We start from the raw sequence: 14,772 nt of genomic DNA, 5'->3' as shown, positions 1-14,772 counted from the left end.
TGAAATTTTTCATAAGGAATCTCAGGTTAGGCTTTTCACAACCAATAACTTGCCACCAGATTTCTTCTGTGATACCTATTACTTTGGGCAAATTTTCCCTCCCTTCTCAGGGAAATATGAAAGTCCTCAAAATAAGGTTCCTTCCTACCTTGAGGAATTTTTAATTTGTTAGCCTGGTGCCAGGCCACTTTCCTAGAAGGATTTTTGTCAACTTTAGTTCCTTAAAAGTATGTGATCATATCTGATTAAATGAGTAGCATTGTCAAATATGTCAATCTAGGTAAGGCCTTCATTGCATAGCCATTGATTACACTTATTTTCTAATAAAAAGGAGGACATATTGAAAATGTGCCAATAACTATATTGCCATGAATATAAGAATATTCAACAAGAGTTAACCAGTTCTGTAGGGATCATGCAGGGAAACTAATATCATTTACACATGACTCAAATTTTAATTTACAAAACACTGTCTATTAAATTATAGATACCCCAGGAGAAAAGGGAAAGGACTTCCTTAACTGCCCAGAAAATAGAACATTGAAACAATATCAGAAATATTCCAAACAAAAACTATATTCAGCCTTCATCAATGCATTCAGTCCTGTATCATTAACTCTGGCTTCACTGTGTCATAAATTTGTCTGCTCCTCAGCTAGAGTTCTGGAAATCCTGACTCAGTCTACTGGTATGGTCTTACAATTATTTACGGCATCAGAAGCCTATACCCAAGAATACCTAAGTCTTCCATGGAACTCTGAGGCTCTTTGTTGAAGACAAAGCACTCTGGCCTGTAATGGATTTCAGGATAGCATCAGGATAAAACAAAAAAATCTATTCCTAAGTGATAAAAAACTTAAGATGGCTGTAATTAACATTACTGGTAAATTTCAGAAATGAAATATTGAAATATAAGCATTCAAAATAAGAATAATGCAACTTAAAGTCATACCAAAAATGTTATAGACAAAATATCTGTAATCAGTATTAAAGCCTGTTTTTTTTTTAAATTTTTTAAAATTTATTCATGAGAGACAGAGAGACAGAGAGAGAGAGAGAGAGAGAGAGAGAGAGAGAGGCAGGCACAGACACAGGCAGAGGGAGAAGCAGGCTCCATGCTGGGAGCCTGACATGGGACTTGATCCCGGGTCTCCGGGATCAGGCCCTGGGCTGAAGACGGTGCTAAACCATAAAGCCTGTTTTCAAAGAAAACAGTGAATGTGCATCTAATTTATAAAAATACATGAACATAATATTTACAGAGAAATAATCCTAAGATATAATATACCCTGAATGTGTCAAACATATAGTAAGAATATACCAAAAATATGTCAAGAAAATCAATTAAAGAGATTCAGTAAGTCTGGGGTAGATCCTAAATATTTGCATATTAATAAAACTCCATTGATAAGTGATCTGGATTCCCAATTTGCATATACTGGCCTCTATGATCTGAGATCCAAACTATGGAAGATGCAACCAAGTTAATGTTTTTAAAGATAAGTGAAATTGTGTCTGATAAATAAAACATAATGGACTATTGGGCACTGAGAATCTATATTTAGCATATATCATAAATTTCTGAAATATTTCTATTAACATTTTACCCATATAGATTTAACCTCAGGAGGGTTAAGCATCTTCTGACTTGATAACTCTTATAGTACCACTCGTAAATAGTATCATGTCGAATAAACCCAATTATTTCCAGTATCTCTCTTTTCACAAGGTTGAAAGAATACATCTTTGTGATATTCCAGAGGCCCTCTGGGGAATCATGAAAATAGTTTCTTAGGTACAAAGATAATCTGAATCTTATTTTACATTTAGGCTGTTATTTTGGGAAGGCAAAAATTTAAAAATGTCAGTAGATTTGCACACTTAGGATAGGAATAGGATCGTGGGTGCTGGACAAACAGTACTTGACTGCTCATTTCAAAGGGATGATAAAACTTACAGACATAAAAGGTAACATGACTGTAAAGATCCTGAGCTCTTACGGACGTCATCAAGGACCTAAAGTCAGCATAAAGCATTTAAAGTTATTCTGGTAAGCCGCAGAAACTTTGAAATCTAGGCAGATTAGACCAAAAGAATAACCCTTCGTGTTGTAGATAGAGGCAGTAAACAGTGAACTAATGAAATAAGCGCACCCAAACTGAGCAAACTTTGCTAACATTTTAACACATTTCATAGCTTTTCAGACTTTTTAGACATACCGTAAGCCAAACACAACTTTCTTTTTACAAATCTTACATAACTTTCAGCATCCTTTCAGGTTTTGTCCTTCACCATTCTCTTTCTCATTCTGAACATTAGCTTTAGGACTTAACTATGGGGTGACCTGACTAATAAGGGTGGCTGTGATAGTGCAGGAGGTGAAAGAATTCACCCAAGGCAGAACAAAAGAGATAGAGGTTTATTGAATACACTGCAAGGAAGCTGTGGACAAGACCGCAAAGGAAAGACTGAGATGAGGAGGTGGTGAGGGACCACAGTTATTGGGCAGAGTGAAAGAGTATGGAATTTTTGGTAATCTTAGGAACTGTGCCTAGTTGTAATTGGTCAGTTAGGGCCTTTGGCTATTTTGAGGTGGGTAGCTTAGTGAGCCTGTTTATCATGAGCTGGTGGTCACGCTGGGTCCTTTTCTCTTGATCAAGTTTCCATCATTCAGGTCAGTTGCCTGAAAGGGACCTCTCTATACTGTTTTTTTTCTGTTGAAGAACAGAAACACATCTCATTACCTTGCATATGAAGTTATACCTCTTTGCCACTATTGCTCCTAATAAAATTTCGTATGTTAATTATATCTTTTAACCAAAGTTACTCTGATTTCATAGAGGAAACAGAGATCATTGAAAACTGTTACACACTAATATTTAAGTAAACTAGCAAAACTTTTAAATTCACATAACTTTCTACAACCACATGCACTCTTTATAGTGGAACTTCTCTAAATGGCAAAAATGAACGCGTCCATTAACAAACCCAACCTCTCTGTACCATATAAAATCAAGAAGCAAAAGTATATAAACTTAAATTTTTGCTTAGTAATCGGTAGTTCAGTATTCTTAGAAATGATCTAGGTATTTAATAAATATCCATTAACATCATCTAAGGTTTTAAGTTATCCAAAGATCTTGGAAATTATTTTTCAAAGTGACATACTATGAAACATAATTACTGTTAAAATTACCAGAATAATGAATGATTTTGGATAAATGCAAATTTATATTTTTTAGGATTATAAACATTAAACAGAAGTAATGCAAGCTTATTTGATCAGTAAATTTAAAATAAGTTTAGAAAGAACATATTGAAACAGAATAAAGTTCTGTGCTTGTGTTATATTTAACACTAATAAAGAAAACAGCTGCTTTTATTAAATAAACATAGCTGCTTTTATTAAATCAAAATTGTTAAATTTGTCTTATTTCCCAAAGATCAGCTATATGTATTTTTAAAAGACTTAAGTTTTTATTTAAGTTTTTATTTATTCATTTAAGTAATCTATACACCCAGTGTGGTCTCAAACTCACAACCCTCAGATCAAGAGTTGCCTGCTCTTCTGACTAAGCCAGCCAGGCACCCCGAGACTCATCTATGTTATCTGAATTTGAATAATAATAATAATTATTATTATTATTATTTCTTCTTTTTTTTTAAGATTTTATTTATTTATTCATGAGAGACACAGGCAGAAGGAGAAGCAGGCTCCATGCAGGTAGCCTCATGTGGGACTCGATCCTGGGTCTCCAGGATCACGTTGGGGAGCCAAAGGTGACACTAAACCACTAAGCCACCCAGGCTGCCCTGAACTCGAATTCCTTAGATGTTTAAGAATACTTTTTTGAGGGCCACCTGGATGGCTTTGTCGGTTGAGCATCTACCTTTAGCACTGGTCGTGATTCCAGGGCCCTGGGATCAAGTCCCACGTTGAGCTCTATGCTCTGTGGGAAGTCTTCCTCTCCCTCTGCCTCCCTCTCTTTCTCTCTGTCTCTCAGATTACTTTTTTGAGGCGGGGGAAGGGGAGGGAAGTTGGGGAGTCCCAGCAGGGGCTGGCAGGATACAGAGGGAGAGAATCTCAAGCAGACTCACCACTGAATGTGGAGGCCACTGGGGCTCAGTCTCATGACCCTGAGATCATGGCCTGAGCCAAAATCAAGAGTTGAATGCCTTATTGAGCTACCACATTAAGACTATTTAGAAGTTTAATTTCCTTGTTTTCTAAGAATTTTAGGAATTATTTTTTTCTATAAGCCATTCAGAACAGAGCCCCTTTAAGAGATTTTGTAATCTAATTCATTAATAACATGTAGAGGTGGAAAAACATTACCCATACTTATAATGAGAGGTAAAGACCCTTCTGAATTAACACATATAGACAGACCAGTCAGTAGTCAGTCACACAGCTTATAACTTTAGTTCTAAACTTTCAGTCACAGGTAACAGAATTAGGAAATTCAGTAATCCATACTAAACAGCTGTTCTCTTAGTGAATACAAATTCTTCATTTGTTTGAGCTCAAATAGACTACAAAGTCCAACAGACCAGATTTTCTGTCTTTTTTTTCACCCTATTTAGACAAGAGATCTCTGAAACCATTAATTCATTTAAGGGAATTATCAAATGATTAGACCATAAAACCAATTCCCAAAGTTAGTAGAGAGCAAAGTTAAGAAAAAAAAACAGGGAGTCAGCAGAGAGGTAGAGACAGGCAGAGGGGAGAAGCAGGCTCCATGCAGGAAGCCCAATGTGGGACTTGATCCCGGGATCCTGGGATCATGCCCTGAGCCACAGACGCTCAACCGCTGAGCCACCCAGGCATCTCCAATGTTTAAATGTTTAAAAACACCTATTTAATACATATTATTGATTTCATGAACATTGAATTCATAGCTAGCAGCACTGTAACTTATGCCTGAATGAAGTTTATCTAGCATACATATTGATATATCTGAGCCTTTCTTACACTTGGGAACACTAAAAAGCTCCAGAGCACTACACTTGTGGCACCGTTTTAAACAGCAAAATCATCAAGAAGCACAAAAAAGCAAAAAACGTAGCTGTAAATAGACCATGGAAAAAGACACTCGTTTACAGTATGAGATCTGAAACAAGAAGGTGCAGAGCATTACCTTGCTTGACCTCAACTAGGAAGTGATATGTTGGGTGACTCAAATTTTCATCGCTCTGTGCATGTTACTAATGACCATGGAAGCATTATGAATATTGATTTGGAGTTTACAAGTAAATTTTAGTAAACAGGCAAATTCACAAATACAGAATCCACAAATTATGAGGATTATTTGTACCTACATCTTATAAGGTTTCAATATAACTCAAGGACCACAATCAGGGCTAAGATCTGGCATGCTATAGACACTGCATAATTTTTTGTTGAAGCCCCAGTTTTCTCCTTCGTAGTTCTTTCTTCTCAATCCCCAGTCCCAGGTACTCTCTTGTGGCCAGGAAAATGTTCAGCTTGACTCCTGAACTGCTAAGCTTCCTGAGAAACAGACAGACAATGTTGGGGTGGGGAGAGAGATTTAGATTTACATTTCCTGTTGGAGGTCTAAAATAATATTTCTCATGGAGATAAGGTTATACGTGGTGGCTTAGTGAGGTTCCTAGTATATTATGGGTTAAATGGGATTTGGAAATCCCTATGCACAGACTACACCCAAACCAATTACATCAAAATCTCTGAGAGTGATTTTTGGACATGTACCACTGTTGTATAGTTTCTTTCTCTAGAAAAAATATGTTTCAATTTCTAATGACTGATTTTCACATGTACTTTTGGAACACCGACCAGTTTATTTTGTGGCAAATTCTGAATAATGTGGTTCCAATTACTGCTTTGAAAATAAAAATAATACTGTATAGCAACTATATTATTTGAAAAGATAAAATTTAAGGGGGCCATTGACTATCACATCAAAGGTGGGTTTATTTTTGAGGTGTTGCAGCTGTGGCAGGTGTAGAATGTTACTAATCTAATAAATATTTCAGGTGCCTCACATTTTCACCTTATTTGCTTGTTTAAATAATTTTATATAATTTTTGTGGAAAGAGTTACTTTGCAAATGTATCCCAACCCCTGTTATTTCTCCATAGTATTTTCTAAAAGAAGATCTAAGATGCTTGCAAATTAATGTGAACCTCTTCCCTTGCCAAATATTAGGTACTTGGGAATTTCAAAGTAGACAGACTTATCATTCATTCACTCACTCATTTAAAGGATTTTATTTATTTATTCATGAGAGACACCGAGAGAGGCAGAGACACAGTCAGAGGGAGAAGCAGGCTCCATGCAGGGAGCCCGACGTGGGACTGGGGTCTCCAGGATCACACCCTGGGCTGAAGGTGGTGCTAAACCACTCAGCCACCCAGGCTGCCCAAGACTTTTATTTTATTTTATTTTTTAATTTAGTGTTTTCTTTTTTTAAAGATTTTATTTATTCACGAGAGACACACAGAGAGAGAGGCAGAGAGAGAAGCAGGCTCCATGCAGGGAGCCTGACTTGGGACTCGATCCCAAGTCTCCAGGATCAGGCCCTGGGCCAAAGGCAGCGCTAAACCGCTGAGCCACCTGGGCTGCTCTGGCCCAAGACTTGTAAAGTGAAATCCCTCAAAGGCTATCACAGCCCTCTCCCCCCTCTTTAAATTATATTTTAAAAGTTTATGCTGTGCTTTTACGGAGGCATAATATGGATACAAAACCTTTCAAGTATCAATATATCTTGCTTTGGCTTCCCAAAGCATTTTCTATTCTTATCCTATGCCTCTGTTAGCAGTGACTCCCAGTTATGTCATTTTGTGCCAAATTATGTAGTGCTTCTTGCTTTGTACACAGAAGGAGAGTAGGAAAAACTATTAAACTATTCACTTCTGAACTATCAGGATTTGAGATTAGATTATTACAGGAGAAAGACCTTTTATAGGACTTGAACCAAGGTTACCAGAAGTAACATATTTCACAAGCAATAAAAGCACTAATGAATATTTCTCTATTTTTGCATTACTGAACCATAAATAAAATGGTTCTGTATATAAAAGTGAATGGAATCAATTTTCTGTCTCATACATAGAACTCACAAGTTAATTTTCATGGTCTCGTTTTGTTCAGAGGCCTTTTGTGGTTGTTTTTTGGTCTCTGATTTTTGAGTTTGGGGCTTTTTTATGGAGGTGCATTTGAAAGATTTCACCAAACATTCATATTGTAGGAAGTAGAATAACTCAACCACAGCCTGGAGATCAACAAAATAAATGGGCATATTTCCAAAAATGAAATTGAGCATAAGATATTACAGGTCACATTTTAAGTTTACTACAGTATTTGCCAGAGGTACTTCTCTGATACTAGGGCTTAAAGATCAAAATATTTTTGTGAAAGCATTCCAGTGTGTGAAACAGCAAAGGGAGTCAGCTTCTCATCATTTAGGTGCTGGTGGTTGGATTTGTGGTTAATCCGTGCCATATGGCTGCTCTCCTCAGTGGGAAGTGACGGCAGCCCTAGGAGCTTACTCCATCCCTGGGGCAGCTGCTTTGGACTCAGTTGCTTTGATCTTCTTCTGTTGCACAGCTGGGAAGAGTAAGGACTGGTTTTCAGTGTCCTAATAGAACAACATATTGGGACCACTGCCATACACTACACCTTGATTTTGTATAAGCATTCTTCAGAGAATGCAAGTGTTTTCACTTCCATGATCTAATACAGAAACTTGAGTTTTTTAAAAAAACTCTTAGTGTTGAAAAGAAATTGCTTATAGAAGCTTAACACTTTACATATAAAATTCCATTCTTAAATTTTTATGTTTCTTCCAGGTTATGTTCTTTTTAAGAACAACTTCCAAATAGGAAGTAGAAAATAAGCATAATTCATGTAACTTATCCATTAAGTACAAATGTTTACAGTCCTTTCAAGTGTTGTTATTCTTATGGTTATTTTGTGTTTTTAGCTAAAGTTCACTGCTTGTTCCAGTAGCTGGTATATTGCCACAATATTAGAAAAAATAACTTGGGAAAGATTGTATGTAGTATGAAGTATAGTGGGACCAATAAAATAATTTATCTACACATTGTAAGGTAAATACTTTGGAGAAGAATGCTTGGAAATGTGGTCTGATTTGTAATAGAGGACCCCCCCACCCCCCCTCAAAAGAGCAGATTTTCATCCTAGCATCAGTCCTACATAGTAGAAAAGTTTTCTCGGTGATAGAAAATCCAAATGGAGATTTATGTAGACTCTGACTTGAGTTTCAGTCTCTTGTGAGTTATCATTAGATTTCCTCATACCCTTCTTTTACTTAATCAGAGAAGTGTATTAGCTGGTTGTGCAGCTTTGGGAACAAAGTTGTTTCTATCAGAAAAATGCGAGAAAAAGGGTTTTCCCCCCTCTACATCCTAATAATCATGGTGGCTGTGGTAGAGCAATAATAATATAGAGATGGGTATTCTTAGCAAATGTTAGTTTCTTCCACGTGTGTTTTTGTTTTTCCAAGGTGCTTTGCCCATCCACATTCCAGTCCCTATAATGATACTTCTATTTATTGTTAGCACCATCAACAGCAACTATAATCTGGCTCACAATTCCCAAGAGCCAGGTCACTCCTTTGTTAAAGGAGAAAACCCAAACCAGTTGTTCTTTTATGTGTACAAAATCCCAGTCATCTCACATTGCAGTGACACTGACAGCATTTTGAAACTCCATGAACAAAACAGATAATAGAGCTACATCTGCATTCTGATGCAGTAAAAAAAAATTTTTCTCCCCAGTGGTTGAAAGATTAACCATGTAAATGAGAGAGTATCAGGTATGTATTTGTGTATAATACCAATTCCTAAATATGTCCAAGTGTTTCCTCATTTTTTCTTCAGTTCCTCTTATAATGTCTTTATTGGGCTGCAGAGTATATATTGGGAAGCAGGGGTAGGAAGGGAGCATAGATTCTCTCACCCATCATTTGGCAAGAAGAGATCATGGAGGCCTTGGATAACTTACCAACAATCATTATAACAGAACGTAGCATATGCACTAGAAACCTTTTCCTTCCTCCACAACTGGATTGGGAGTGGGAGGACATATGATGAACATAGACTTACTTTCCAGGCATTCTTGAGACACATTTATAAAAACTGGGGTGGGGGGTGGGTTAAAAATCACAAAGATTGAAAGGAAATGGGTGAAATAGATAAAAATTACAATTACAAGATGCATTTAAAGAAATGCAGTTTAAACTATTTATGATGTGATTCGGTCCATAATTTTAAAGTCGACCTCAGTTAAAACACTGACTTTGCCACTTAGCTGTGTGGCTTTAGGCTGCTTATTTACCTTCTCTGTGCTTTATTTTTCCTTAGTAATTAGATATAAAATTGGAGTATATATAATGCCTACTTTATAAACCAGGCAACCTATGATCTTTTAAAATTCTGTAAAAATACATTTAAAGCACTTAGCAGAAGACTTAACAACATAGAATGCTAGATATGTTCCTGCCTCAAGCTCTTTTCCCAGACATCCACACAGCTGTTTGACCTCCTTCAGGTGTTCAGACAAATGTGACCTTCTCAAGGAGGGTGGGTTTCCCTGTGTACCCACTCTAAGGTGTTTTCTCTGTAGTGCTCATTAGCATAAAATATGTATTTTTAATCATAGATATTACTATATTAACACCTAATATACTATGCATTTACTTATCAGTTTCTCTTCTGCTAACTTGAAGTAGTTTGGGGATTTATTCACAGCTTTACCTCTGGTGTCTCAGCAGTCCCTGACATACAGTATGCAATTAATAATATTTATTAAATGAATAGCAAATGCTCAGTAAATATTGTTATACCTGCTTTATTTAATTGAGTTTTTTTTAATAATTAACAGCATCATTTGCTGGTTAATGTAGGAGGTGCTTGAGAAGTTTATAATGTTAAAGTTATCATGTTCAGTTCACAATATTAATTTGCTTACCAAAATTCCTTTCTGTAGTTAATTCAAAAGTAATGGGTTCCAATGTGATGGAAATTTTATTCACATTAATGCTTCACTTCATATAGATGTGTTGCTAGAAAGTTGCAAATCAAATTTGAGACAGAAAGAATAGCTTATTTATCAAGTGCTTGCTGTAAACCACATGAGACACAATATTAGTTAAGGCAGAAGCTCTGGAATCAGATTGTCTTTTTTTAAAATAAGATTTGTATTTATTTATTTATTTGACAGAGAGAGAGAGAGAGAGAGAACGAACACCCAAGCAGGGGAAGCTGCAGACAGAGGAGAGGGAGAAGCAGACTCCCCACCAAGCAGAGAGCATCATGTGGGGTTTGATCCCAGGACTCTGAGCCAAAGGCAGATGCTTAACCAACTGAGCCACCTGGACGCCCCAGATTGTCTTTGTTTATAAGTCCTGATTCTGTCCCTTCCTAGCCAAGTGAGCTTGTGCTAGTTACCTAACCACTCTGTGCCTCAGTTTCCTTAGTTATATAAAGGAAATAATATTAGTTCATATAAAGGTTTTAGATAAGTACCTTTTTCATAGAACCCAATAAATGATTAAGGGCCAGGTGTTTTCTAAGCATTCACATGAACAAGCTTGTTTAATCCTCATGACAACCTATGAAGTAGGTACTTTCTTAGGCCCATTAGTAAAGTTTTTGAAATGGCTATTTGCCACTTATTAATGTACTTACAAGTTCAGGTCCTCCTAAAGTAAGAGACAGCTTTTTAATTTTTTTCTGTTTTAATGGATTAGAAAGTACTCAAAACTTTACTCCATGAAAGTAAGGCTGTGTTTAAGCAAGTAAATTGAATCAATATTTTCTCTCCTGGATTCTGATGTTTTGTTTGTATTTTTAAACCATTTGTTTCATTTGCTTTCCTGCCTCAATTTCCTTATAGCACATGGATTTTCTTTGAAGATGGAGTTTTGGCAATGGAATTATTAATTATTTTCTCTTTTTGGACACTAAAATAAGCAACAGTAGCAATATGCTTTGATTTTCACAGGCTTCACTTTGGTGGCAAAATTGCATTGTAGGGAGCTATTAAAATGTAAGTTTTTGTGGCAGCAAATACTATACTGACCAAGAGGCACTAGAACTTAGAATGACTCACAAGATCAAGTTTACTTAATTAGACATATAAAATACTGAGTTTGGTGGACATTTTTACATGACTGCATGATTCAGTAATGAATCAAGTGTTTCAAGATGAGTTATTTGAAGAAAATCCTCAGATAGAATGATAAACTACAGGAATGGAAAATGAATCTTATGAAGAAAAGTAAAAGTTACGGAGGTTGCTCGCACTAGGGAATAGAATGATTTTCAAAGAGGAGGATGTTGAAGGGTTGTTCTCCATAACTTAGAAGAACTGAGTAACTACTAAAGCAGAAGACATGGACATGAATAAATCTACTTTTCAAAATCATAAAACAATGAGAAGGGCTTTGGAGAGAAGATACAAAGACTCTCAGAAGAGAATAGATCGTTTAGGCCAGTAATTCTCAACTTCTATGCATAAAAAACTAGGATCAATAGTTGAAGTACAGATTCTCAAGCCCCTACCAGAAATTAGATCCAGCGAGCCTGGGATCCCCGGGTGGCACAGCGGTTTAGCGCCTGCCTTTGGCCCAGGGCACGATCCTAGAGACCCGGGATCGAGTCCCACATCGGGCTCCCGGTGCATGGAGCCTGCTTCTCCCTCTGCCTGTGTCTCTGCCTCTCTCTGTCTCTGTGTGACTATCATAAATAAATTTTTTTAAAAAAAGTGTTAGATCCAGCGAGCCTTTGATCAGGACAAAGAATTTGCGTTATCAAGTATTTCCATGGGATTCTAAATAGATAGCCCTTGATACAAATCCTGAAAAAGTTCTTGAATTTAATCAGTAGCCTGCCAAAGTCCAAAGAGCTAGACCAAGTAATCTTTTAATGCTCCGAATCCATTATTTATGTACATAGATATGTATATAACCATGTACACTTTCCTGTATTGCTTTGAGTGAGATCCAAACTGTTGTGAAAACATGAGCTTTTAGAAAACAGTGAAACAGATTATATTGCCCAATGCTCCGCACTGCAGTTATTAAAGAGGATGCATATTATACCACATAGAGAAATTGAAAATTTTACATAAATACATAAGCATAAGTAATTGAACAAGAAATATTGAGCAAGGAGAAGTCACATGATGGGTGACAGTTTTGAGATACAATAAATCATCTTCAGGCAATATTTTGGACTCTCTTGTCACAGGATTATAAGGGAAAACATTACTAAGTATATTTCAGATGTGCTGACACATACTCTTCATAATAAATGAACATTAAATTTATGAAAGTTAGCTTCTACTTGCTGTGCTCTTGAGATATCTCTAATTGTGTTTCTCTGGGTTTGTTTTTGTTTTGTAGGGTGGAGCTATGACATTGAAGAGAGGAAGGTTCCAAAACCCAAGTCCAAGTCTTACGGTGCAAATTTTTCTTGGAACAAAAGAACAAGAGTATCCACAAAATAGGTTGGCACTGACTATATCTCTGTGCTTGACTGTGAATAAAGTCAGCTGTGCAGTATTTATAGTCCAGGTATAATACATCTCTTAATCTTCTAATAAATTTGACCTTTAACCACAAGTACATTTTGCGGTGCCTATTTTAATATTTTTTGATGTATCAAAGTGAACATGTTTCAATTTCCTATTTATAGAGATTTGAGGTGATCATACTTTTAGTACATAAAATCCATTAAAAGGAATGCTTGAAATCAGCTGCAACATTGAAGTTTTACACTTGGTTCTTTATAGCCATTCTCAAGTTAAGAGTGTTTATAAATTACCAGCCATCATTATTATAATGCTATCTTAGAAATTTGCTTGTTCTGAGATTAGAGAAATTTGGATTATATTGCAATCTCATAAACCCAAATCTCCCTATTATTGAGGTTCTCTTGTTTATTTTTCTTTACAAATTTTTTTCTTGGGTGGGAAGAGGAGAAGAAAGAGAGAAGCTTAAGTAGACTTCACACCCAGCCCAGTGTAGGGCTTGATCTCATAACCTTGAGATCATGACCTGAGCCAAAATCAAGACTTAGACAGTTAGCTGACTGAGCCAACCAGGCACCTCTGAAGTTCTTCAATTAGAACTTCATGTTTTCTGAGTTTGAGTCTGATTCTAAATGAATTGTGTTCCATACTAAATTCTTCCCAGAAATTCACATTCATGACTGTGAGGGGTTCAGATGAAGATGCTATATTCTTCTGAATTGAAAGACTCTGAGAAAATAATTAGTTCATTATTTGATATCTTTTTGTCTTTTGTCTTTTTGTTTTTTCAAATAGACATAGATAATGCTCTTGTTGTGTGTTAATCACTCAGGTCATCCACTGAGTTATCAAGCATGTACTCCTGTCAGTCTCTTCAATAGTCATTCTGTACACTAATCTTCCTAATTCTGTTAGGTAGGCACTATTATTGCCCCCTTTTGCAAAGACATATCAAGGCTTAAAAGGACCAAATAACCTGCTCAAAATCACACAGATCTTAAGTGCCAAAGCTAGGACTTGAACTCATGTCTTCACATCCCATTCTTTTAATTACTTTAGTTAATAGAGAAATAGGATTGATTCATGGCAGATGATTCTTTGGATTGCTAATAAATTGTTATGAAAGTTCTATGTCAATTATGTCTTTTCTCACAATTACATTTCATAAAAACACTAATAGCACATTGACCTAGCCCAACAAAGAAAACACCTCAAAATATATATAAATTTGTACAATCTTGTTTTGAAGAGTAATCTCTTCAAAAACATTAACTCTGTATCCACTTAATTCTAAAAATCCTCATCCTAACAAATAGCCCATGGATATACACAGAGGTGAATGTACAAAGATATGATTTCTAATAGCTAATATGTTGAAACAATCCAAATGTTTATTAAGAGGAATGGAGTTAAATGGAGTATTATGCAGCTATTATAAAGAACAAGAAATAGCTATGAGCTGTTTGGAATGATGTTCAAGTTACATTGCTAAGTAGAAAAATATAGGAATAGTAGATAACATCTGGGGGTGAGATGTGGCAGCAGGTGCTTACACATATATGCTCCTAGAATATTTTGGGAAAGATAACATAAGAAACTAGTAACGTGATTTTACCACTGATTTTGAGAGAGGACAGCCTTGGGTCTTTCAATTTTTTTTTTTTTTTTTTAAAGATTTTACTTATTCGAGAGAGAGAGTGAGCCAGCACGAGCAGGGCAGGGGGTGGGGCAGAGGGAGAAGAAGGCAGACTTCCCACTGAGCAGTGAGTCGGACACAGGTCTTGACCCCAGGACTCTGGGATCATGACCTGATCCAAAGGGAGACACTTAGCCAACTGAGCCACCCAGGCTTCCCAGTTCTTTCAACTTTTATTTTTTTACAGATTTTATTTATTCATGAGACATATATACACACACACACACACAGGCAGAGACACAGTCAGAGGGAGAAGCAGACTCCATGCAAGGAGCCCAATTTGGGACTTGATCCTGGGACTCCAGGATCATGCCCTGGGCTAAAGGTGGTGCTAAACCGCTGAGCCACCCAGGGATCCCCTCTTCCAACTTTTAATACAGTATTTAAATATATTACTATAAGGATATACTATCTGAATAGTCAAATATACATAACTATAATTATTTATACACTACAATTCATACCTTGCCATCTTAAGCTTGAAAATTATACACGTTACTTTTTAATACTTTAATTAGAATTTTATTTCAAGTAAACA

At 36.3% G+C, this 14,772-nt stretch overlaps 1 protein-coding gene across 1 annotated transcript in view; it reads left to right on the top strand.

Annotated features, from left to right (window-relative positions):
- The window catches only part of NDUFS4 (NADH:ubiquinone oxidoreductase subunit S4), a 114,457-nt gene extending 101,828 nt beyond the window's left edge, over positions 1-12,629 (top strand). Inside the window, exon 5 of the mRNA XM_026017033.2 lies at positions 12,411-12,629. Coding sequence (XP_025872818.1) covers positions 12,411-12,514 — 104 coding nt within the window. The 3' untranslated portion in view covers positions 12,515-12,629. The remainder of the gene's footprint in view (positions 1-12,410) is intronic.
- The last annotated feature ends 2,143 nt before the right edge of the window (positions 12,630-14,772 follow it).

Source organism: Vulpes vulpes, chromosome 4, assembly GCF_048418805.1.
Source record: "Vulpes vulpes isolate BD-2025 chromosome 4, VulVul3, whole genome shotgun sequence".
Lineage (NCBI taxonomy): Eukaryota > Metazoa > Chordata > Mammalia > Carnivora > Canidae > Vulpes > Vulpes vulpes.
This window is presented reverse-complemented; position numbering and strand designations above follow the sequence as displayed.